Source organism: Macaca thibetana, chromosome 3 (assembly GCF_024542745.1).
Source record: "Macaca thibetana thibetana isolate TM-01 chromosome 3, ASM2454274v1, whole genome shotgun sequence".
In the NCBI taxonomy this organism is placed as follows: domain Eukaryota; kingdom Metazoa; phylum Chordata; class Mammalia; order Primates; family Cercopithecidae; genus Macaca; species Macaca thibetana.
This window is the reverse complement of record NC_065580.1, coordinates 77,794,276-77,819,062: the sequence shown is the minus strand read 5'-3', so window position 1 is coordinate 77,819,062 and position 24,787 is coordinate 77,794,276. Positions and strand designations below refer to the sequence as shown.

General features: G+C 37.6%; 2 protein-coding genes across 2 annotated transcripts in view; one reads left to right on the top strand and one right to left on the bottom strand.

The window, feature by feature from the left end:
- The window catches only part of UMAD1 (UBAP1-MVB12-associated (UMA) domain containing 1), a 559,686-nt gene that overhangs the window by 348,593 nt on the left and 186,306 nt on the right, over window positions 1-24,787 (bottom strand). The gene's annotated exons all lie outside the window — the stretch shown is intronic.
- Window positions 1-24,787, top strand: part of COL28A1 (collagen type XXVIII alpha 1 chain) — a 178,228-nt gene that overhangs the window by 19,917 nt on the left and 133,524 nt on the right. Inside the window, exons 8-11 of the mRNA XM_050783009.1 lie at window positions 87-113; window positions 4,800-4,844; window positions 8,468-8,512; window positions 9,564-9,617. Coding sequence (XP_050638966.1) covers window positions 87-113; window positions 4,800-4,844; window positions 8,468-8,512; window positions 9,564-9,617 — 171 coding nt within the window. The remainder of the gene's footprint in view (window positions 1-86; window positions 114-4,799; window positions 4,845-8,467; window positions 8,513-9,563; window positions 9,618-24,787) is intronic.

Sequence of the window (24,787 nt, the reverse complement as noted above, 5' to 3'; positions counted from 1 at the left end):
TACCTTGTAATTGAAAAATACCTAATCCTTATTCTAACTTTGCCTTAGAGTATCATATTTTACTTTTTCTTCTCTTTTTAAATTAGGGAATTCCTGGGTACAAGGGTGACAAGGTAAGTTGGTAACAACAAATAGATAGACCAGAATTTCAAAAAGAAAAACAGAAACAGAAATGTACTTATGAACTTAATAAAAGTTATTTTCTTTGTTTTTGTAAGTCTGGATTCCCTCATTCCTTAGTTAACATAAAACAATAATAGAACTTAACATATGGATGTGTGTTATAGGGATGGAGGGTACCATAAGATTCCTGAGATTAGAATCCAGCCTCCTTCAGCTTTGCAAACATGAATTATTTTAATAGAGAACCCCAGTGTATAAGCCATGCAGCACAGGTATGCAGGCTAAAAGTTTCTTTACACAAACAGATTCAGCAATACTGCAAGTAGGTTGCTCCCTTGGTGCTTAACCTCCTATGAAAACCTAGACACCAAATCCTCTTCCAGGGGAAAGAGAGGATTTATCCTGGTTAAGCAGTGAAGAGCCACTGACTTCGTTGAATTAGGCAACTGGGTAGGTAGAGCTCTCAGGGGAGTAAATTTGGCAAACAAGCAAACTAAAGGTATGGGTTGGTAGATGATTTGATGATTATTTGTGAGTTACAAATTAGGATACCAAACTGCTTTAAAAGGGTTTAACAAGTTGTACTGGGGCTCAGGAGCCTCTGAGAGTGCTCACTGGTTCATTGATTAGTCTGTCCCACAGTTGTCATTATTATCAGATTTTCTATCTGAATCAGAACATGCACCTATCATCCATTCCATCCTACAGGGCTACAACCCTCAGGCATGGGAAAGAGGCTGGAACTTTAGAGGGTCCAGCTGTGAGTCTCCTCTGGCCTCCCTACTTCCCATGGAGCCAGGAGTCTGCAGGAGGTCTGTGCTTCCTTCTCCTGGATCATACATTGGGTAACCAAGACCCCAAAAGGCCTGTTGCTGGGAGGGCATACAAAAACCTCCTTTCCATATCCAACATCTTTCTAGGCTGGAGGGGGAGCCAAATGGGAGCTGTTTGTTGGGGCAGGAGAGGTCATGTAGGGGGCTTTGTTGTGCTGCCGGGGGCGTCTTCACATGTGTGCTCATGCTCTTCTTGCTTTGGAAGGAGTTGGAGGTGGGAAGTGAAGTGGGGGCCAGGCTGCAGGGGTCTATGTCTGGAAAGGACCTCTGAGGGATTCACAAGTCTTTTAATTCTTTATTCCTTTTGAAGACCTATTTGTTAAAGAAGGAAGCCAGAACATTATTAGTTTAGTTATAACTTTCAACTATTTAGACACATGGTATGTGGGCTTCCACTTACACTCTTGCCCTGAGCCCTGCAAATATTAGGGGTGAGCCTACATGCAAGCCAATAAATATATCCTAATTGCTGAAAATGTTAGGCCTCCAAGGGGAAGAGTGTAAGAAATCCCATGATTCTACACTTAGCAGCCTTAAGAACTTGGGTAACTCAACGTCTTGGAGTATCTGTTTCTTCAACTGAATGGATAAAATTTGTATAGGCCTGCCAAATTTACAGAGTGGTTAGAGAACCAAATAGTGGGTGTGACAATGTATTCCAAAATGTTGGCTTGTCTACAAATGTAAGTGCCACTATGAAGAGGAAAGGAACAAATATTAGTATGAGAAAACTAAAAAATTTTCACAGTTGTTATATTATCAACTGTGTATATAGTTGAGGAAAATTATGGGTGCTCTCCTCCTCCATTTTGATTTATATAGTGAGGTAGTTATCAACACAAGGAAGCTTTATACATATATTTTTTGAAAAGATTCATTTTACTTTCTGGAGAATTATTGATTCACTGGAAGAGTTCTCACTTGGAAAATACAAGCTGTCAGAGGAAAGTGACCCTGAACCATCGACATTCAAACCAGAATTTCACCAGGAGCAGCAGCATCAGAAAATAGAGGCTGAGAACAGAGCTGATCTGTTTATGGCTTTCTGAAGTACTCGCTCTCTGAAACTATGTAGTTGTGGCCATTCCACAGGGATTAATGAGCCTACCAAAAAGGAAAACGCCTTTGCAGAGGCAAATAACATGAATACAATATTTTCATTGATGGCAATCTGTGCCCTGCAAAAAACAAATGCTGTTCCTCCGGCCCCTATAGCTAACAAATCTGTCTGGACAAATGGAATGTAAATTCTAGCCAAAAGCATTTTGAGTGTATTTACGGTACTTTTCTGTTTTATATTTTGGTGGTTGACTCATTTTATTCCCATCCAAAATTATGAAATTAATTGCTTTCTAATTGATTCTTCAAAAGTGATTTTCCATTTGCATTCAGAAATAAATGTTCAACTTGTTCTAAGTGAAAGCTCAGTTTTTCCTGGGTCAGTTTGACTCACAAAAGGATGTGAAGAGAGAACAGATTGCTTTTGATCAGAGGCATAGCTGGCTCTAAGAGTCATACCTCCCTCTTCCCTGCTTCTGATGCCTGGAAGAGCCCAGGCAGTACCCTAGGCAGAAATGTTAGGTTAATAGAAAGTGACTTGCAGCCTATAACTGTGTGCCTTGTTCAGCTACGGGTGACTGATAAGAACATGGACTTGAGAGCCTAATAGACTCAAGTCTGTGGTCATGAACAAAGTATGTTATCTCTCTGAGCCTCATTTTGCTTATCTGTGAGTGGAGATATGTATATATACCTCACAAGGCCGCTATAGGGATTAGCAATAATGTAAAGGCTATGGCACACACTTTACATTCATAATTGGAAGTTACAATTGTGATTTCCCTCCATAGAGCACTGCTATTAAAACTGTGGTCTGCAAGCCGGTTGCCAGTCTGTGAATGGTTTGTTGCTATTCTGCAGCAAGATAAAGCTTCCACCAGCATATAAATCCACTATATCACTACGTATACTGTTTAAAGTTCAGCTGACATTTATTTTTTATAGCAAGACATCCATGATGAAGGAAGCAATGCATTGATTTACATTTGAATGCAATTTCCTTATGTCATTGTGTAGTGGCACTTCCAGTAACATGCTGTAGAGCAGTACAGAGGCAGAATAAAGCAGCAGCAGCAGAAGCTAGTGTTGAGAGCACTGGACTAGGAGTCATTGGGTAGCCTGTACATTTAAGTAAATCATTTGACATCTCCAATTGTGTTTCCTTATCTTGAAAGTGAGAATTGAATTAAGGATCAAAATAACGATATATATATAAAAGCATTTTGAAAATTCTAAATTGATTTATAAATGAGATAATATTAATATGATTATGAAACTTTAGTCATTTTTCTGACTGTCACCTTTTAGTTCTAATTATTAGAAACCTCAAAAGTCTGATCTAATGAATTAGTATTCAGAGGTCCCAATTCTCATTCTACTTGAGGAAACTAACCTTTTAAAAATATTTATTTTTATTTTAAAATTTTAATTGACAAATCTAAAAAGCTCATATTTATTGTCTTGTATAAAATATAATTTGATAAACGTGTACATTATAAAATGGCTAAATTGAGCTAATTAACATGTGCATCACCTCACATAATGATCAGGTTTTGTGGTGAGAATGCTTAAAATATACCCTTTTAGTGATTTTCAATACAAGACGTTGTTATTAATGATAGTCATCATGTTGAACAATAGATCTCTTGAACTTACTGCTCCTATCTAACTAGTTTTGTATCCTTTGACCCACATTTCCTAAGTTTCCACCCATTCCCCCTGGTAACCACCCTTCTACTCTGTGCTTCTGTGAGTTCAAATTTTTTAGATCACACATATAAGTGAGATCATGCCATATTTGTCTTTCTGTTCCTGGCTTATTTCACTTCACATAATGTCTTCCAGGTTCAGGTTCCTCTATGTTGTTACAAATGACAGGATTCCTTTCTTAAAGGCTAAATAATATTCCCTTGTATACCACATTCTCTTTACTTAACCTTCTTAATTACAAATTTTTAGTCTATAAAATTGGATTAATATTTATCTCAGACAGTTAATGTCAGATTAACTGAGATAAAATATGATACACTATCACTGATAAACTCTAAAGCACAACTCAAATGTTTTTTCAGCAATATTCTAGGGAAGACAGGGAAGTAGAGCATAATAATGAAAAATATGTAGCATGCTTGCTGCCAAGTCCCGCTCTCCTACAGCAGACCTCGCTAACTCATCATGGCACCTGTTCCCACTAACTCACGATGCAATCTCATCTCAGAACCTTTCTCTCACAGTTCTCCAGGTGAACACTACTGGGTGATCAAGGTTGGTACTCAGGCTGAAGCATGGTGTTCTTGAAAAAAAATAGGAATTCCAAGTTAGAGTATCTGGTTCAGACTCTGATTCTTTTACTTACTAGCTATTTGATAGAGGGAAGTTATCTTGTTGAGTTTAAATGTTCTCAATTATAAAATAAGAATGACAAAGCTCATCTCGTTGGGCCGTTATGTGGATTCAGTTAAACCACATATGCAGAGGGCCTCTAATATGTGGTTAGATGCTAGGTTTCTTTTCTTCTAGTTTCATCCCTTTCTTAAAAATGTCAAACCTTATTACATTGTTCCTGATTTGTTCCTGTCAAGTTAAGGATGACTCATGGGTAAAAATAATCAGATTTCAGTGCCCATACAACTCACAGTATTGAGGCTAAGATTGTGTAGAAAGCAACAGAGTGCTTATGTTACAAGAGTGCTGGGAATTTAAAAAACAAACAAACAAACAAGCATTCTTAATAGTGAATGACTGCAAGTGTTCTCTTATTTATTTCACTTATTTATTTTTTAGGGTGAACGTGGGGAATGTGGTAAACCAGGAATAAAAGGTGACAAAGTAAGGAACATATTTTTAAAATGCTTACAGCTGTGATCCCTTTTGGGTTGCGTTTCCTTAAGGGGAAATTCCTGGGCTGAATTATGGTGATCTCACTACTAGAGTTGGAATCAATGGCTCAATTTTTCACATCTGTAAAACATGTGGTAGAAAACAAAGTGATGCCCGACTCAATAATAGAGCCCCCAAATGCCTTTCTTATGGACCATTAAGACTTCATTTTGTGACACCCTGACCTTGGAGGCCACACCTCCTGAACGTTACGGTAAAAAGAATTATTTAACCGGCAAAGTTAATTAAAGCTGCAGTTGGGTCAGAGTAGAATTGCTTTCCAGATGCAAACACTGAAAACAGGCACTTTCCAAACTAGTGTGAAGAACTCTGAAATAAGTCAGTGAAATAGTTATAAACAGTGTGGTGCAACTAGACATAGAGATTTGGACTTTTGAAAATGTAGACACAGACAATTGGATAGATATTCACCTTTATTTAAAAAATAAATATAGGCTGGACACAGTGGCTAACGCCTGTAATCCCAGCACTTTGGGAGGCTGAGATGGGCGGATCACCTCAGGTCAGGAGTTCGAGACCAGCCTGACCAATATGGTGAAACCCCATCTCTACTAAAAATACAAAAATTAGCCAGGCAGGGTGGTGTGCACCTGTAGTACCAGCTACTCAGGAGGCTGAGACAGGAAAATTGCTTGAACCCAGGAGGCGGAGGTTGCAGTGAGCGGAGATCATGCCACTGCACTCCAGCCTGGGTGACAGAGTGACCCATCTCAAAAATAAATAAATAGAAAGCACTTAAAATTGGAAATAATATTAAGGATGTTAAATAGTTCCTCAAAAGGCCAAATATATACAGAAAGTATATCTGAAACATGATGTTAAAGGGTCCAAAAAAGTGCAGAGTAAAAATAAATAGTTTTCATTATATTAAGAACTATTAACATCATGCCACCAAGATACCACACTTTTTCAGTTTCTATGTTATAATTCTGGAAGGGAGTCAAGGAGAGAAAATGAGGCAGAAGGTTAGGAGAAGAGGGTGAGATAATCACATTGGCCCATGGAACTAAATACTTTAAATAGATTGAGACTTTCTGAATGCTTTTAAACTACTGTAGAGTTAAAGGTCAGGTGGATCTGCAAAAGGTAGGCTTAGTAATTATCTCTAGTCAAAATGGGAAATGTGAAAATAAATAGGTTCTTCCTGGAGTATAACTGAACATGCAAGAAGGACCTGGATATTGGAAATACAGAAAAAGGGACACACATAGAATAGAATAGAAATGAAAGTCAAACAATATCTGGGAAAACTAGATGAAATTAAAATGGTTGACAAAGGATATCATATTTCATTGACTAAGATGTCAGGGATTGTTAAATGTCCCATTATTTTCCATGCCAAAAAGGAATAACGAAAAAGAAAACCCACTGCCAATTATAAATGTAAGGTGCAATTGATTGTAAAATATACCCCAATGTCAGAGGTATAAAAACGTGAAAAAAATGTGTCTTAGAGCCGGTGAGATATCGTGTCCTTGACACAGAGAGTTTATACAAGTTTATTTAGAAAAACATATGAGCAACATGAAGAGATACAGAAGTGGAAATTAAAATGGCTAATAAATAAGAAAAAAATCCTAATACAGTAGCAATCAGATAAGTGAAATTAATATATTAAAATGTTCGGCCGAGGTGGAAGGATCACTTGAGTCCAGGAGTTTGAGACCAGCCTGGGCAACATAGTGAGGCCCCGTCTCTACAAAAAATTTAAAAAGTAGTTGGGCATGTGCCTGTAATTCTAGATACTTGGGAAGCTGAGGTGGGAAGATTTCTTGAGTCCAGGGGGTTGAGGCTGCATTGAGCTCTCATTGTGCCACTGTACTGCAGTTAGGTTAACAGAGTGAAACCCTGTCTCAAAAGAAACAAAATAGGCTGGGCATGGTGGCTTATGCCTGTAATCCCAGCACTTTGGGAGGCCAAGGTGGGCAGATCGTCAGAGGTCAGGAGTTTGAGACAAGCCTGGCCAGCAAGGTGAAACCCCATCTCTACTAAAAATACAAAAATTAGCAAGGCATGGTGGTGCACACCTGTAATTTCAGCTACTCAGGAGGCAGGAGAATCGCTTGAACCCAGGAGGCAGAGGTTGCAGTGAGCCGAGATTGTGCCATTGCATTCCAGCCTGGGTGACAGAGTAAGACTCCATCTCAAAAACAAAACCAAACCAACAATAAAACAATAAAATATTATATCAGCAGCATGGGCAATTCAGGAGGCTGAGGTGGGAGGATTGCTTGAGCCTGGGAGGTAGAGGCTGCAGTGAGCTATTCCAGCCTGGGCAACAGAGCAAGACCCTGTCTCAAACAACAACAACAACAAAAAACAACAACCAAAACCAAACACACAAAAGTATTGTATCACCTATCAAATTAGCAAACAGTGAAGTAATTTATAATACTAATTGTTGATGGGGAGCTCATAAGATGAAGATACACTCTTTCATATTCAGGTAGTGGGAATGATTAACAAACAAATTTTATGGAGGAAGTTTCTCTCTCTTTATTTCTGTATATGGCATGTGAGACAAAAGAGAGCCAGCGAGCCTTAAATGTGCTTATGGTCTCTGCTTCCGTCATCCTCTTCTAGGAGACTATTCTTAGGAGTGAATCAGAAGTTGGACAGAGATTTATACATAAAGATGTTCACTATAATATTACTTAGGTCAAAACTAGGGAAATGAGTAAATAAATTATGGTAGTTCCCTATTCTTGTGTATTATCTGTTTACTATGAGTTTTTAATGACGTGGAAAAAGGAAAAATATTTTTGATACAATGTAAGGCCAAATAGGTAGGACACAAAATCAGACATACACTTTGAACACAAGATTTGAAGAGAAATATATTGGGAATAAAACTGGACGAAAATATGCCTAAAATGTTAACAGCATTTGCCTCTGTGTGATTTTTCAAATTGTTTATTTACATGTTTCTATAATTGTCAAAGTGTGTCAATAGTTAACAGGTTATACTTTGATAAGCAAAAAAAAAAAAAAAAAAGTGGAAATCTGGGGAAATAAAAACTAGACCATGTTCTCCCTCACAAAATAAATTTTAAAGGGTTTCCTGGCTATGGGACAGAATGAAATATTTTCTATTAGAAGAGTATTGACTATAAACAGTGTTTTGCCAAGTTCAATGGTTTGAAGATGAGCAAAAGAGTGATCTAGGTATCATGGAAATGCACTACATTGTTAATTTAACTGACATTACCCTTTTGGAAGGAAATAATATTCCAGTAAGTTTATAGCCCTCTAAGGAATCTTATAAAATGAAATAATTTCTTTACTCTAACCAAAATGACCAAAATGTCAATATGTAGGCAAGGCACTTACATCTAAAATTGTATTTTCATGGAGGTTGTTTACTGAAGGAAAGTTTGACACTCCTGCCCCTTGGCTTGTTAATTAGGATTATTTCAATTTATTGCCTTTGATGTTAAGATAACCAGGGAAGATGGCAATTACTGATAACACATTTCCTTCCCTCTTACCTAAAATCACTGCACATTGAAGATGTATATTTAGAGAGACTTACTTTCAATTTTTTTCCACAGGGATCCCCAGGACCATATGGACCAAAGGGACCCAGAGGAATTCAGGTAAGGGGGTTAAAACCAAATCTAAGTTTGGATTAGAATCACCTGGGGAGCTTTTAAAACATCCTCTTACCCACTTGCACCCTCTGCCAATTAAATCAGAATGTCTAGGGATTGAAGCCAGGCATTAACACTGTTTAAGATCCCCAGATGAGTCCAATGTGCAACAAATTTTGGAAACAACTTCCCTAATGTTTTCATTGACTTAACTAAAACTCCCTAAAGATAGGTACCATCAGGCAAGTATTAGTGAGTAGCTAAGGGTGTGAAGTTAAAAAATTAAGAGTCTGGAAAGACAGAAAGTCAAAGTGGCTAAAAACAGGATGTAACTATTTTTGCACTGCTACTATAATGTAGTTGGAAAAGTTATACATTTTATCTAAATCACAGTATTTATATTGTTCTATAACTATAGATAATGTTCTATAATATGGACTGATTCTCTAAGGCATTTAAGTTAGACATCCATAGATTTCAGAAAATAATTTGAATCTTTTCCTAGCCTAGGAACTTACCTCTTCTAAAGTTATAGTGGTGCTCTATGTGAGGAGTTAATTTCAGTATTTCAATAAGCCTACAGAAAATTATAATTTTACCCAGAATTTCCTAGACACCATCTAGTTAACCACTAACTTCTTTGCCTTAGCCTGGAAACGTCAGAGCTAGGCAGTAATTCTGGTTATCACAGATTCATTGGAAGCTCTAACTTCAGTTACATATGCCTTAGATATTTTAAAAAAGAAGATGCTTAATTGGCAAAATCTTTTTTTGAAAGGAGTCGAGAACGTTGGAATAACATTGGAAACATAGGTTTAGTAAACAAACATCTCGTTAGTTAAATGTTTGTTCTTAGCATAAGTGCTATTTTAGAAGCTACTTATTTGATGCAGGAAATTTTATCTCATCCTACTTCTCGATTGAATGTGATTTCAATTAAGCTCTGAGTTACACAGTCTAACTTCTAACGCCAGGATCTCCAGGGACCCTAGAGAATGATTCATTCCTGCTGGCCTTTTGTACACAGAACTAATTCTTGGTTTTCATCCTGGAGCAGGGAATTAGTGGACCTCCAGGAGACCCAGGCCCAAAGGGGTTTCAAGGCAATAAGGTAATCTTACCCTTTGATTAAAGACAGGCAGAGTGCGTTTCCCCTAGTGCACTATGGTAATGTATGTTTTATTAGGTAAAAGTCAATGGATTCTTTGAGGAAGTACCTTTGGAAATGCATAATAACCTGCAGATGTATACAGAGCATCAAGTCCAAGTGCATTCAGGAAGTTGGCAGCATACCTTTATCATTTATTATTATATTATTCAAAGGGAGGCATTATTAACTATAAGCCATTATCTAGAATCTTTGCTGTGTTTCCTTCTTACTCCTGATTTTTATTTATTTTATGGTTCATTGGAAACCGAAAAGCAATAACAAGTGACACAATTCAAACCACTCTATTTCTCAAATGTAATGCCACCTCAATATACAGTTTATAGGGGAAGGAAATTTACAATTGTTATACCAACAGAAATCAAACCTTTTTTAATTACAGGGAATTCTCAACCATCAGCACCATGCTTGTAATATCAGTTCACAGACAACCAGCCAAGACAGATAGAGAGGGGTTGAATACAAGCCATGCAGAACAAAAAGATGCAGATGGGAGGGGTCTTTAAAAGCCTGGTTATAAGGCTCTCTTTTCCAATGAGAGTGACCATTAATTTGCTAAAACAAGCTTTTTTAGTTCCTTTTTAACTCTTCTCAATGTTTAGTAAATTTCACGGACATAGTAAATATCCAGTAAATGGTGTCGACTTAGTGATTTGAGTGGTATGAAATTTGTGGCAGTAATAAAAGCAGAAGATGCCATCCTCAACTGACCCTAAAGAAAGCCAGATTTTTAAGGGTGATATTAAACTGAGGTTGTAGGGAGCAGTTGGGCTACTTGAGAGAGAGGAAAGAGAGTGACAAGTATAGTATTTTTATTGACATAATGACAGCGTGTGATTTACCAGGCCACTTTTAATTGGCAAATTAAAATAGAATGGGCTTCTCAGCAGGCATGTGCTTAGGCTTCATCTGGGAAAACTGTCTTTTTCACTTCTTGCCTACGATTAATTCTCTCTGGGGAAAGAAATGGCCTTGTTGAATATTGATGAACAGAAGTTTTCATAAAATTGCGTTGGCTACAGGTACAATCCTACAGTAAGAAAAAAATATATTTTGACAGCTCACACAATTTTTAGAATTACTTGATTACCTAAGATGATAATTTTCATGTTTGTGAAAAAGAGGCTTAAAGTCAGGGATCAGAGCTGGGGTTTGCAGTAGTGATAGAAGTATAGAATGTTTGAGCCACTAGCGATGTTAGAGATCATACTGGCTTAGCGTTTTCATTTTGGAAATGAGAAATAAAGCCTGGAGATCAAATGGCTTGCCTGAAGCAGAGTCCCAGCGAGGTCCCATCATCTGTAGAGGGCACTGAGGTGGTGCTGGCCTGGAAATAGTGCCTGTAGCTTTGGGTGATGCAGGTTGTGGCTGACAGTTGTGGTGGTATGGTAGGGAATGGTCCATAAAAAGGTGCTCCTCCTCCTCCTTTTCTTCTTCTTCTCTTTCTCTCTTTTTTAGAGATAGGATGTTGCTCTGTTGCCCCAGCTGGAGTACAGTGGCATGATCATAACCAACTGTACCTTGAATTCCTGGGCTCAAGCAATTCTCCTGCCTCAGCCTCCAAAATAGCTAGGACTAGAGGCACACACCACTGTGTCTGACTAAATCGTAAATTTTTTTTTTTGTAGAGATGGGCTCTCGCTTTGTTGCCCAGTTGAGTCTGGAATGCCTAGCCTCAAGGGATCCTCCTGCCTTGGACTCCCAAAATGCTGAGATTACAAGTGTGAGCCACCATACCTGGCTCAATTCTTTATGTCTAATAGTGTTATCACTTAGGGTTAAAAATTATTTCAATAAAATTTACTTTTTAATTTCAACAGTGCATTAATTTTTAATAATGCATCAAGTGTGTTTTGGGGGGTTGGTTATAATTTTTCTGACATAATAGCACTTTGTGGTTGACTTTTACAGCATAATCATAAAAGGAGTCATTTTTCCAAAAGCATTTGAGCACTTCATCAATTTCCCAAGGGCCTCTCTTTTGTAAAATATACATGACATAAAATTGCCACTTAAGTTTTAATCACAAAGTTCACTGCCAAGTGAACAAAGTTCATTGCCAATTGAAAAGCTGTCAATTTCTAGGGGATGTTGGGGATTGCTGGGAGTCTATGAAGTGGGTGTGAGTTTCCCCTTTTCCCTCTAGTCATAGTTCTGGTTTAAGGTCTTGACTTTCTTACTTTGAAACTATTACTAACTTCTATATAATTTCTACTACTCTTTGGATCTGTTAGCTGGAGATTCATGTCATATTGATCATCAGCTATTTTTTTCATTTCATACATTTATTAGTATACTGTCGTAAAAGTCAGTTTTCAGGGAATGATTTCATCTTGCCTCCCAGAAGGTACTATACTTTGAAGACATAATAAACTATTTTTGTTCCTCAATCTGGAAATAATATTTTATAGTGACATTTACTTTTATCCATTATCATTTTATTAGACAATTTTAAAAGAAGCTGCTTTTGCAATTTGTGCAAAGAAACCCTCTAAAATTCGGTAATTCTGTATTCTCTAATGGGCACAAGGAAGGTTATTTATTTTGAAACTTCTATAGTAGCTAACATTTATTTTTTGTATATTTATTATGTATAGGTAAAGTTTTAAATACTCATTTAATACTAATACCACCTTTTGAGACATGATCTATTCTTATTTCTGTTGTACAGATTAGTCTACTAAGGCACAAAGAGTTTAAGCAATGGGTCCAAGGCTACAGAGCTAGTAAGGGACAGACTGAAGATTGAAACCCAGAAGTCTGCTCTTAGCTACCATATTATATTTATCCCTGTAGGAAAAATTGCTGAATTTCCTGAATATTTGGTCTGAAATAAATGCATTTCTTTCTGACAGTATGTAAAGTTCTATCTGTCTTGCCTTCTGGTGAACTCTGGCTAGGGACAACAGTTTGTTGAAAGGTGCATTTCCACCGGGTTTTAATGTTCATCTGAAAGTGCAGGAAAAAGGAAGGGAATATCTTGGGAGAAAGAAAAGCAGTAATGCTAATTGTGCATTTTCGAATATTATATTTCATATAAGACCTTAAAATAGAAACCTTTAGACTTGTAACATTTGTAAAGATTCCATGAGAGGTTCTAGATAGGGCCTGCCTATGTCTATGAATTTACGAATGGTCTTTCTCTTGAATTACACTCACTTTCTGTTGCTTTAGGGATTGACTTTTCTTCATTAAAGGGTTTTCAGAAAAGGTGGCCAAAGAACAAAAGGAAAAAAAATAACGTGTTAAATCAGGAAAAAATGTGCTCCTGGCCCCGTTTCACAGATTATTTCTGTCAATAATACTTTCCACATGTAAAGTAGCTCCTAGTCTGCCCTGAATGACTTTGTTGCCTTAGCAACAAAACATAGATGTTTCTCAGAAAGAAGCCTTAGCTCAGAGTCCACCTCAGCCTCTACCACACATGAAGGTCATCTCGTGGCATTCACAAGAACATCTCGGCCAGGCACGGTGGCTCACGCCTGTAATCCCAGCACTTTGGGAGGCTAAGGTAGGTGGATCAAGAGGTCAGGAGTTCAAGACTCAAGACCAGCCTGGCCAAGATGGTGAAACTCTGTCTCTACTGAAAGTACAAAAATTAGCTGGGCATGGTGGCGGGCACCTGTGATCCCAGCTACTCAGGAGGCTGAGACAGAGAGTTGCTTGAACCCAGGAGGCAGAGGTTGCAGTGAGCTGAGATCGCACCACTGCACTCCAGCCTGGGCGACAGAGTGAGACTCTGTCTCAGGAAAAAAAAAAAAAAAAAAGGTTGGAACATCTCAATAGTCTCTGAAATCAGAATTGTAATCACACAGGTGCCCAAGACGCCTTATCCCTGAGACCAAACTGAAATTGTGACTTAGGAGAGAACACTGTGCTCTGAGGAAAGACTGAACCCCTAAAAACTCAACGCCACTGCCTTCTATGGGGCTGTCATGGTGGCTCAGGTTGCAATCACATCTCACCCTTGAAAAAGGCCTTTAATTACTAGGAAGAATGGCTCATGATTGGTAGGCCTTTCAAGTCACAGAGGACAAGTTACCAAAACTAATTTTGAACAAATCAACCCAGTGGAACACTGGGTTTGCCCAGCCTATATTAGGTAATTTTTGCCATTTTCTTGATGTCTTTCTGAGGTTATATCTGAAGGGCATTTCCTTCTCAAATCTCATGCAAATCCACTCTTTCCAAGACTCTCTTTGTGCCTTGGGAGGAGGGACTGCACAGTGGCATGTGCAGGAAGCAGCTGGTGACATTTCAAAGTATCCCAGCGTCAGAGCTTCAAGGCCTAAAGGGCACAAGGAGATATCCCCGATGTTTTTTTCCAAATGGAAAGTACCATATGCTAATCCTCAAACAGTTAAAAAATACTGCAATATTATATATTTATCTTAAAAGATGAATTGCCTCCCTTCTCCTAACTCCTTCCATTGTTCTACTCTAGGACATTCATAATATTCCTGCAGGATATTTGTCCTAAGTGTTTTTTCTTGCTGTACAGTCAAGTGTAAGAAACTTAGCATTCTTTTACCTATGATACTTTGTCTTACTTTATGTTCAATTTAAGCTTCTGAGATATTAAGAAAATCCATAGAGAAATAGCACTAGACCGGTCCAGTTTAATAAATGGATATGGTCAGGGTAAATGACTTAAACATTCATCCAAAATGGACAAAAGACCTACTATCAGTGAATGAACTACAACCATGTTTGAAGAAGAGTTCATTGCACAAAGGGTGATAAGGGTAGTACATGAAACATTTAGTTCACCCTAAAGTTTGCACCACACCACAGTTTTTGGATACCCTACTTTTCTGAATCCTACTTTGTCAAGTTTCCATCCCAGTTTCTGAGGTTCCCAAGTAAAGGATATATTTTTCAGGTTAATGATATACTAATGAGGAGATTAAGTAAACAATAGCTAGATGTACAGACCCTGAACTTAAAACTGTAAGCATACTAAACATCCCTACACAACATCCTGTTTTCTTTAAAGTGTTCTATGAAAAAGGGTTTTGGCAAGAGGGCTAGCTGTCTTCCCTTCAGATATTATATCAGGAATGCATGTGTGGGTATTTCTGAGAACTGGAAGTGTGCTAATCAATTTTCTCTCCTTTGAGCTTCCACGTATTATACCATTAAACATTCCTAGTCTTCTTTCAGATAGGAATCATTGGCAGAAGAACTGGACAGATATGAACAGGTCCATCACTATTTTTAAAAAGTCTAAATCAGAAGATTTGGGAACAATGGGTCAGGAACACCACTATCTGGGGAGATTTAAAAATTCTGCTTTGCACACTCATTCACACACATTTACATGAAGCAACAAGTATTTCTTGAATGAATGAGTGAATAAAAGGTTTTAAATATAATGAGTGGTCAACAGTATCATACTGAAGACAGGTCATGTGTGCAGTTGCCTATGTGGTAACTTAATTTGGCAATATTGAGGTCATTGGGAAGCTTTGAAAGAATACTTTCAGTAGAAGGGTCAAGGAGATGGCAATGAGTCATGGAGAAAACCAGAGAGAAGGATGTAGCAGTCAGGAATACTGACCATTCTTCTAACATGGTTGGGTAATAAAGACAAACAGGACAGTGTTGACCCCCCATCAAAAGCTTCCTGTGCATTAAATAATCCAATGTGTTACTTCTACTTTCTTCTAAAAGTGGCATGAAGACTTGGGGCTTAATTTCTTATTTTTTTTACAGTTTCTTGTGTACAACTTAGAGTCTTACATTTTCTATGTCAATATTTTCATTAGAACAGAAATCATTAATGAAGATTTAGTAGTTTTAAAAATACATTCTTATTTTGGTCATTATTTAAGTACTTGGTTTGGCTCAAAATTAGCTTAGTAGCTAGGTCAACCTACTAAACATAACTAATGTTTCCAGTTGCGGGTTGGAAGTAGTTCAACATCACAAATATGAACAACTATAAAGAATTTTAAACTTTCTCCTCAAACAAGCATCTTGTGTAGATATATTTCAGTTCTTATGTAACTCAAAAACCTATTTCCTAACATCATGATGTTGCTTTCAACCACTTAAAAAGTCATGATTTGTAACAGGATATAATTCCTTATAATTTATTACTTGAAGTGAAGTAAATCAAGTGAAAACATGTAGACACCTATATTTCTTGGTAAAGAATAATTAATCAAACAAAAAACTGTTTTAAGTTCACAATTCTCTTAACAGAATGACTATATTTTTGGCTTCATGTAAAGCATTTTAAGAATAGGGTACTTGAACATGTCAGCTTTTCTAGTTGTCCAAAAACAATAATTTGCTTTCTGGTTCTTCTGGCAGGATAACAACTTTGAACAAGGTTGTGACTGCTCAGTGTATAGGAAGAATCCCTTTACCATTTTAATTATAAATAGCTGTTAAATGAAGACTCATAGTCAAGCTGCCAAACGATGTGAATGTTTTTCCTTCAGAGATGTCAAAGTCTAAATGCTATTTCTGTTCTGGGCCTAATTAAAGGGAAGGAATCATTAGTAATCCAGCAATTCTTGCTGTAGAGAAGGCTTTGACCTACATGCACATCTGCCCACCAAGACTCTAAATGAGCTTATTAACTCGTTTGACGCGAGACAACTGATAGTGACAACTTGAAGTGGCTGCCAGAACATGTGGGATGTCAGCCAATAGCTTCAAGGTAGATGATTTCTATTCCCAAATTGCTGATGCATGTGGTTCTCAGCAGATGGGGTATATATACTCTGTGTGTGTGTGTGCGTGTGTCAGGTAAAAGCTCTGATGGACCAAGGAACTGAAAATGCTGCCAACACTTCCCACAAAGTGGCTGAGTCTAACCTGCATGCATAGTCAAAGGGGGGCACTAATGTGGAACAGGATCAGCCACTGCAGTGTCCTCAGAGGAATGTCAGAATGTTTTCTTTGTAATTACATTAATGTCCTTATTTATTTCAAGTAAGTTGCAATAGCAAGTTTGTAACAGAGAAAATTAATTGTATTCCAAGGGTGTTTTTATTGTGGTAAAATATATAATAACATAATATTTATTATTTGAACCATTTGTAAGTATGCAATTCAGTGGTATTAAATACATTCACAATGTTGTATAACCATCACCACTATCTATACCCAAAACTTTTTCATTGTCTCAACATAAACTCTGTACCTATTAACCAATAACTGCCCACGTTTCCCTCCTCCCAGTCTCCAAGGGTGAGTTTTTAAGAAACATTATCACACTGTCATATGCACTCACCTGCTCTCATAAATCAATGGCCTTGTTTTTAGGTTAATGGAGCATGTCCACCCTGAATTTTTACCAGCAACTCATTTTGTGCTGGAGGATTCTAAACAGTGTCTTCTAGAGCTGCGATTCTCAAAAGCTCTCCTAATGGGCTGCTGACTGGTCCTTCCTTTTAGGGAAAATTACTTGCATTTTCTTAGATTTTGTTAAATATAATGAAGTATGACTTTCCTATTAGTTGAAACACATGAATTGCCATGTTTGTAGGCCAAACACTACCAAATATTATCAATTTCATGTGGTTAAACTCAATAGCATTCTAGAAGATGAGTTAAGAGTTACTAAAATGTGGTTCAATATAATTTTTATGATATTCTTCACCAATTCATTGTTATTATGGAGTTTTTTCTGCTTTAGAAAGCGCAAGTAGGTAGAATATGTGGACTGGACTTTTTCTCTTACTTAAGTAGCTGGTATTCAAAAAAGATTTTAGTTGGAGATTTGACATAATAGTTGTTCCAAACTCAGTACAGTTCACTTACTGGTTTGTATGTAGATTTACCTTGTGTGATCACAGTATTGCCAGTTATAATTTACATTACTTTTAACATTAAGTAACAACCAGGTAGACTTTATGTACCTGAAATAGCATGTGCATCAGCTTGGATAAATTATATTTCCTCTTGGCTTATATTTTATTTTAGAGATGCTTTGTCTTCATATGATGGATTTTCAGTTATGAGTAGATTGTAATTATATGACATTTATATTTTTCATCCTGTAATAAAGATATGAATTTAGTCTGCGGTCATACAATTTTTCAAATACTTTAAAAGAAGAATTGAAAAGTTTCAAGAGGCAGTTTGGCATAGTGGTTGAGAGTACTGGCTTTAATGTCAAACTGCTGGGTTTCAAACCCAGTCGTATATTTTACTGGCTGTTTGATTTGGGCAAGTTACTTTACCTCCCCATGACTCAGTCTTCACATTCATGGGGTAAGTTAATAATAGTAGCTACTTCTTAGAGGTGTGGTGAGGATTAAATGAGTTAATACATGTCAGTCACATAGAGCAGCACTTGTTGCATAGTAAGTGCCATATGTGTTGGTCATTTTAATTAAGTAGTTAAGTATTTTGACAACTGTCTTTATACTAATGTACACTAAGTTTATTCTGATAAATTTTCTAAAAACAAGCCTTTTATAACACAACACTTCCTCCGAAATGAGAAACTTGGTGCTAAAAATGGAGCTTGATTTAACAAGTACTTGATAAATATTCACCCCTTCCTTCCTTCCTTCTTTCTTTCCTTCCTTCCTTCCTTCCTTCCTTCCTTCCTTCCTTCCTTCCTTCCTTCCTTCCTTCCTCTTTCCAAAAGGAGGCTTTCTTGACCTTTCTTCCAAATCTCTGTATACAGTTATCACTTCACTGAGTTTCAGCTGAGAATGTATCCTGACCATACTTGAACCATTCTGCACCTACAAAATGCTCATCTATCATTTTCTTCCATTTGGAAAGCATTAGATATATGCAATAAAACTTAAAATATTAAAGTTGGTGCCATACATATCTGGGAAATGATTTTTAAAAGTTGCTAAAACATCTTTGTAATGTTAAGAAAATATGATAAAATTGTTCATAATTGTATTATCAAAAAAGGGTAAAGTTCTGTCCTCAATTCAGTCTTGGATAACCATTTTTTATGTATTATCTTAGAGAAATGAAGGATTTGCTTTTGGTTAGAATCAGTACCAGGGATAGGGAATATTATTTGGTTTTCTTAGCTGAATTTTCCTCTTCATTGTGGTTTCATTACTCTTTCAGCTAAAAAAAAAAAAAAAAAAAGATTAATTGTGTCTGGGTGAATTGGTAGGAGAAATTGTGTAATAGGTACTTGATATCATTATGTGATTTATATACAGTTGCTCCTAGTTGAAAACCTAAGCAAACCACAGGGAACTCCAGAGGAGCATTTCTACACCCACAGCTCCTTCAACCTAGAACAGGTTTCCAGTTTTGTTCACCTCCCGCAGCTAGCAGAGCCCCTGCTCCCTAGTCAATGCTCAGTAAATGTTTGCTGCATGGATGATTGAGTGAACGATAGTAATGAGGTAAACATTGAGAATGCAAAGCTGAACAAAATCATATGCATCATCCCTACAGTCTAGTGGGGAGGAGATGGAGAACATTCAATGCAAAGTTGCAACTGTAATGAATGCTCAGAAAAAAAAAAAAAAACCGGTGGTATCAATACTAAAATAGCGATTTCATCTTATCAGAAAAACCCTTCTTGAAGCCATGCTGCTTAACATAAGATCTGAAGGGTAAGAATCACTATGAAAGAGAGAGGTAAGAGCATCCCAGACAGACAGAATAGACTGTGCAAAGATTCTGTGGCAGGAGGAGCAAGGCAAGTACAAGGAATTCAACAAAAGCCAACGTTGCTGGGGTGGGGAGCGAAGAGGTGACTGATGACAGATGGAATGGAGAGGCAGGGCCTTGTAAGGAACTCTGTCTTAGGGAAAGGCCTCAGAAGGTTTTACTCAGATTAAAATTAAAATTAAAAAATTGCTCTGCAGCAGTGGAGGGAATAAATTGGAGCATGCTAGAGTGGGTGCGAGTAGAGTACTAAGGACTTCGTTGTACTCTGAACAAGAGCTATTATCAGTTTGCTGTAGACTGGAGAGGTGTGGTAGAGGACTGAAGTGGATGGATTAGAGAGAGATTTAGGAGGCATACTGATAGGTGTTGGGATGCATTGCATATGGTGGCAGAGGGAGTGGGAGGTGTCACGAATGACCCCTAGGTTCCCATTTGACACAGGAGGGATTCTGGTGCCCTTCCCTGAGGTGGAGAACACTGGAAGATGACTATATTGGGGAGTGAAAGATGACAATTTGTCTTTGGAAATGATGAGTCTCTTTTTGAAATTCTCTTTTTCCCCAACTCCCTACAAGACATCTCTATATTCTTCCACTCCCACCTGACTTAAAGGTTGGTCCTGTTCATGGTTCTGACCTGAGCATTCAACCTCGTTAATCACTCTAAACCGCACTGCCCAATAAGGTAGCCACATGTGTCTACTGGGCACTTGAAATGTGGCTGGTCCAAACGGAGATGTGCTGTAAGTATAAGATATACATCAGATTTCAAAGACTTAGCATCAAAAGATAGTAAAAAATAATTAATACTTTAAAAAGTATTGATTACATGTCAAAATGATAATATTTTCTATTTATTGAGTTAAGTAAAATTTATTAATTATAATTTACCTTTTTTATTTCTTAATGTGGCTAGTAGAGAATTTGAAATTGCAAATGTGGCTCACTGTCTACTTGCATTGGACCATGCTGCTCCAGACAGTGGCCCTAGTATCACCTTGTTTCTGGCCTGTTAGGCTCACAGGGCTGCTGACTGTCCCTAGAACATTTAACATCATTTTATGCCTCATACTCTTACTTTTGTTTCTTTTCTTTTCCATCAGATTAGCTATGATTCCTACTTCTTTGTTTGCATCAAACATCTCCTCTACTATATGAAACTTTCCCAATTCCTTAAGGTAGAATTAAACATTTCTGCCTCAGAGTCTTATGTATTCTGTTAATATCTTTATTATGCTAATTCACATGCTTGTATTTTATTTTATATTCATTTGTCTCTCCAGGCAGATTGTAAGCTTCTGCAAAGTGCAGGTGCAATCTGATTTATGTCTGTAATTAGGTAACCTGATATTCAATTATAGACATAAATTGTTATTTACCTATTATTAGTTTGGTGCTCAAAAAAGGTCTGGTGAATAACAATTAAATCTCTACATATTAAACAGGTGTTGTGTGACTAGTTATGACTTAGATGTTTTGCAGACAATATCTTGAATCCTCTCAACAATGCTACAAGGCAGATATAATTATCCTCATTTTGCATATGGAGATCTTGCAAAAGCTCAAATTGTTAGTAAATGATAGAACCAAGGTTCTACAAGACCAAATGATTCAAAGCCATGGTTTTTTTCCCTGTGACTCCATGCATGAAGAGCTGGGTGTGCTGGCTTACACCTGTAATCCCAGCATTTTGGGAGGCCAAGACAGAAGAATCACTTGAGGACAGGAGTTTGAAAAAAAAACCCAAAACCCAAAACTTATTTCCTATGATTGTTAGAAGATTAAATGAGATAATGTATGTAATATGTCTGGGCAGTGCTGATAAATAGTAGGTTTTATTAAACATTGGCTTCCTGTCCTCTTGAAGCCCATAGCATGGGTGTTCTTGATTTCTGAGAAGGACCAAGGTGGTTTACCTAAACTTTTTGCTGCCTCCACACACGCTCACACTCACATTCACACACATTCACACTGACATGGAGGTAATGAGAAACAGATTCTTTCTGGGGCTACTCATTTTAACCCAGACCTCTTTGTTATACTTGCCTGTTAGTAAATGCCTCTGATGACAAATGAAAGTACAGTAGAGAAATAATTAGTAGTACTGTGGGCATGCAATCTTTTGGGCATGCAATCTCTCTCTCTTTGTGTGTGTGTGTGTGTGTGTGTGTGTGTGTGTGTTGCTAAGGGCTGGGGTAGGAATATTAACAGGAAAGGAATCATGCCTGCCGTCTTACCAGGGCTCTGCCATCTTGGCAAATTCCCAGAAATCATTCTGACTAGAGTGCTTACTCTTCTCTCCCTGTTTTGTTTTTACCCAGACAGCATATTTTAGAGTCAGGACCACTTTCTTTACTACCTCAGGATTCTCTGTAGGAAAGAAAAAGGGGAAATGGGAAGGGAATAAACATGACCTGTAGACCAATACTGTTTTGTGGATCCTACCTTGAGATACCAGGCTCCTGAGAAATAAATCTAAGCAAGTGAAATGTGAAGCTACATTGCTAAGGGGCTGTGTTCAGGTAAGGGAGAGCAATCCCTCTGTAGTCTTCAGATCCCTGTAACTCCCTTGCGAAGCAATATTAAGATATTACTCAGTTGCTCTTGGTACTTGATGAAGGCTAAAGGGATTTCATGGGCTTAAGGTAAGAGATCTGCTTCTACTCTTGATTCTCCTGGTCCATACATTTCAAGGTAATGACCAAACAAATTTCTTGTCATCACCCTGGGCTCTTGGTTTGTTTCTGATCAAACATCAGATAAGTACCAAGTAAGGAAGAACTTCCACTACTCAAAAAATCCTCAAATTCTCTACCAAATATATAATTTAGATGCCTTCTGACCCATTACAGAACCAATGCTACATATAGAAGGGATAAAAAATGAATAGAATAAGTGAATTCAGGGCCTTGTATTGTCATTATTATTATTTTTTTAGTCGGCCAAATTCAACAGTGGGTAGATGTTATTATTGTATTTTAATGGTATTATATATACATGTTATATAATATATACATACTTAAAATTTTTTATTTCAATAGTTTTTGGAGTACAAGTGGTTTTGGTTATATGAATGAATTATATTGTGGTGAGTTCTGAGATTTTAGTGGACCCATTACCCGAGTAGTATATGTTGTACCAAATATGTAGTTTTTTTATCTCACACCCTCGTTTTAAATGGTATGTTTTATCTCTCAAGCTGGTCCCTTAAGTTTAGGAACTATGTCTTCAGCTTCTTTGAATTTTACTTCATGGCATTCCACATAGCAAGTACCTGGTGTCATTTGCTGAGTGATAGAGACAGTCACTCATATGTGACCTGTATAACTGACAAGGAGATACCAACTTGAATGGGGAGCATAAGTTATAAGAAAAAGGCACTTGGAAGCGAAAATTTGGAATCTCTAGACAGCTAAATATTCTCTAGCACTTGATTAAACTGTGAGATTAAGTAAACGGGTCGGGCGCAGTGGTTCACGACTGTAATCTCAGCACTTTGGGAGGCCGAGGCAGGTTGATCACTTTAGGCCAGGAGTTTGAGACCAGCCTGGCCAACACAGCAAAACCCCATCTCTATTAAAAGTACAAAAATTAGCCAGGAGTGGTGGCGGGCGCCTGTAATCCCAGTTACTCAGGAGGCTGAGGCAGGAGAATTGCATGAGCCCCGGAGGCAGAGGTTGCAGTGAGCCGAGATCACGCCATTGCACTCCAGCCTGGGTGACAGAGGCAAAAAAAAAAAAAAAAAAAAAAAAGAAAAGAGAGAGAGAGACAATGAGAGAGAGAGACAGAGACAGAGATTAAGTAAACAAGTTCAAATTTAGTGAGTACTTTTATGTCTGATATTGTGAAGCAAGATAAATTCCATGGCTAAAAACATATAAAATGAGAATGTCAGTCACCTGGCTGCTCAGAAAACTTAATCAATATAGAAAAACAAGTACAACCTTAGGAGTTTAAGGGAAAAAATATTTGCCAGACTGACTTGTACGCAACAGGATGCACAGTAAGTACTTTTGAATTCAATCCACTTAAATATCAAAGGATCATAAATGTGGATGACTCGTTTTGAGGCAGGATTCCTTTGTTTTAAATCACCCTGAGCCTGGGCATATCTTTTGGGGAGCTGGTTTGACTCTGACCCTTCTTAGCCCTTCTCTTTCCCTTTTGCAATTGGTCAAAGTCAACAGACTTTTTTTTTTTTTTTTTTAAATAGATGGAAGCTTGCTCTGTCACCAAAGCTGGAGTGTGGTGGCGTGATCTTGGCTCACTGCAACCTCTGCCTCCTGGGTTCAAGCAATTCTCCTGCCTCAGCCTCCCGAGTAGCTGGGACTACAGGCACATGCCACCAGGTCCAGCTAATTTTTTTTTTTTTTTTTTTTTTTTTGTATTTTTAGTAGAGACAGTGTTTCACCATGTTGGCCAGGCTGGTCTTGAACTCCTGACCTCAAGTGATTCACTTGCCTTGGCCTCCCAAAGTGCTGGGATTACAGGCATGAGCCATCACATCTGCTACAGACTTCTTAAAGTAAAGCAATGTCTTTACTATATCCACAGAACATTGCTCTGGTTACTAGGTGTCCCTTCCAAAATCACAAGCTTCTGGGGCGAATTGAGACTTTAATATTTCTGAAAATTCCTTTATCTCCCATCATCTCAGAGAAGGCTTGTTTCACTTTCCTGTTTCATTTTACTGTTGGTTAGTGAAAGCATGAAGAGAGAAATCTTTGGGTTGAATGAAATTTTAAATAGCAAATATTCATTAGCTGAAACATAAGAGTGTTCAGAAATCTTCCTTAGCATAAATTAAAGGTACATGTGTGAATGTAAAAAACTGGAAGGAAATATACGACAATTTTATAGTATTAATAGTTATAGATAGGTAATTTAAAATTTTCTTTGCATGCATGCTTTTTAATATATGACCATTTTCTACAATGACACATATTATTTTGATAAACAGAAAAAAATAATATTATGAGAAGGGGAACTGGAGTCAATAGCCACTCCCCTTCCCCTATCATCATGCTACAGGGCTTAAAGCCCGAGAGACCTAAAGAGCTGTAACTGTGTAAGTGGTATTCAGGTGTGAGTTTGGGCTGGCCAGGTAATCTCTCTGGGACTCAGGTTTCTCACCTGTGAAATGTAGGGATTTGAGTGCAATGGTCGCATCTAGTTCTAAAATGCCTCAATTCTATTATGGGCCTGCCACATCATAGGCTATTATTATTTCAAAATGCTCTAACTTTGAGTAACAGAAATCTTGAATAATAATGGCTTAAATCATAAGAACTCTTGCTGTTGAGTAAACAGAATATTTGAAGACAGGTAGTCCAGGACTGGATCAGTTGCTCATTGAGGGTATCCAGGAGCCAGGCCTCTTCAACTGCTGGTTTTTGTTCTAGAGATTGCTGCCTCATAGTTACAAGAGAGTTATCACATCTCTATGTAGGAAAGAAGAGGCAGAGGCTGTTTTCTCCTTTGCATCCAGTAAGGTCCTTC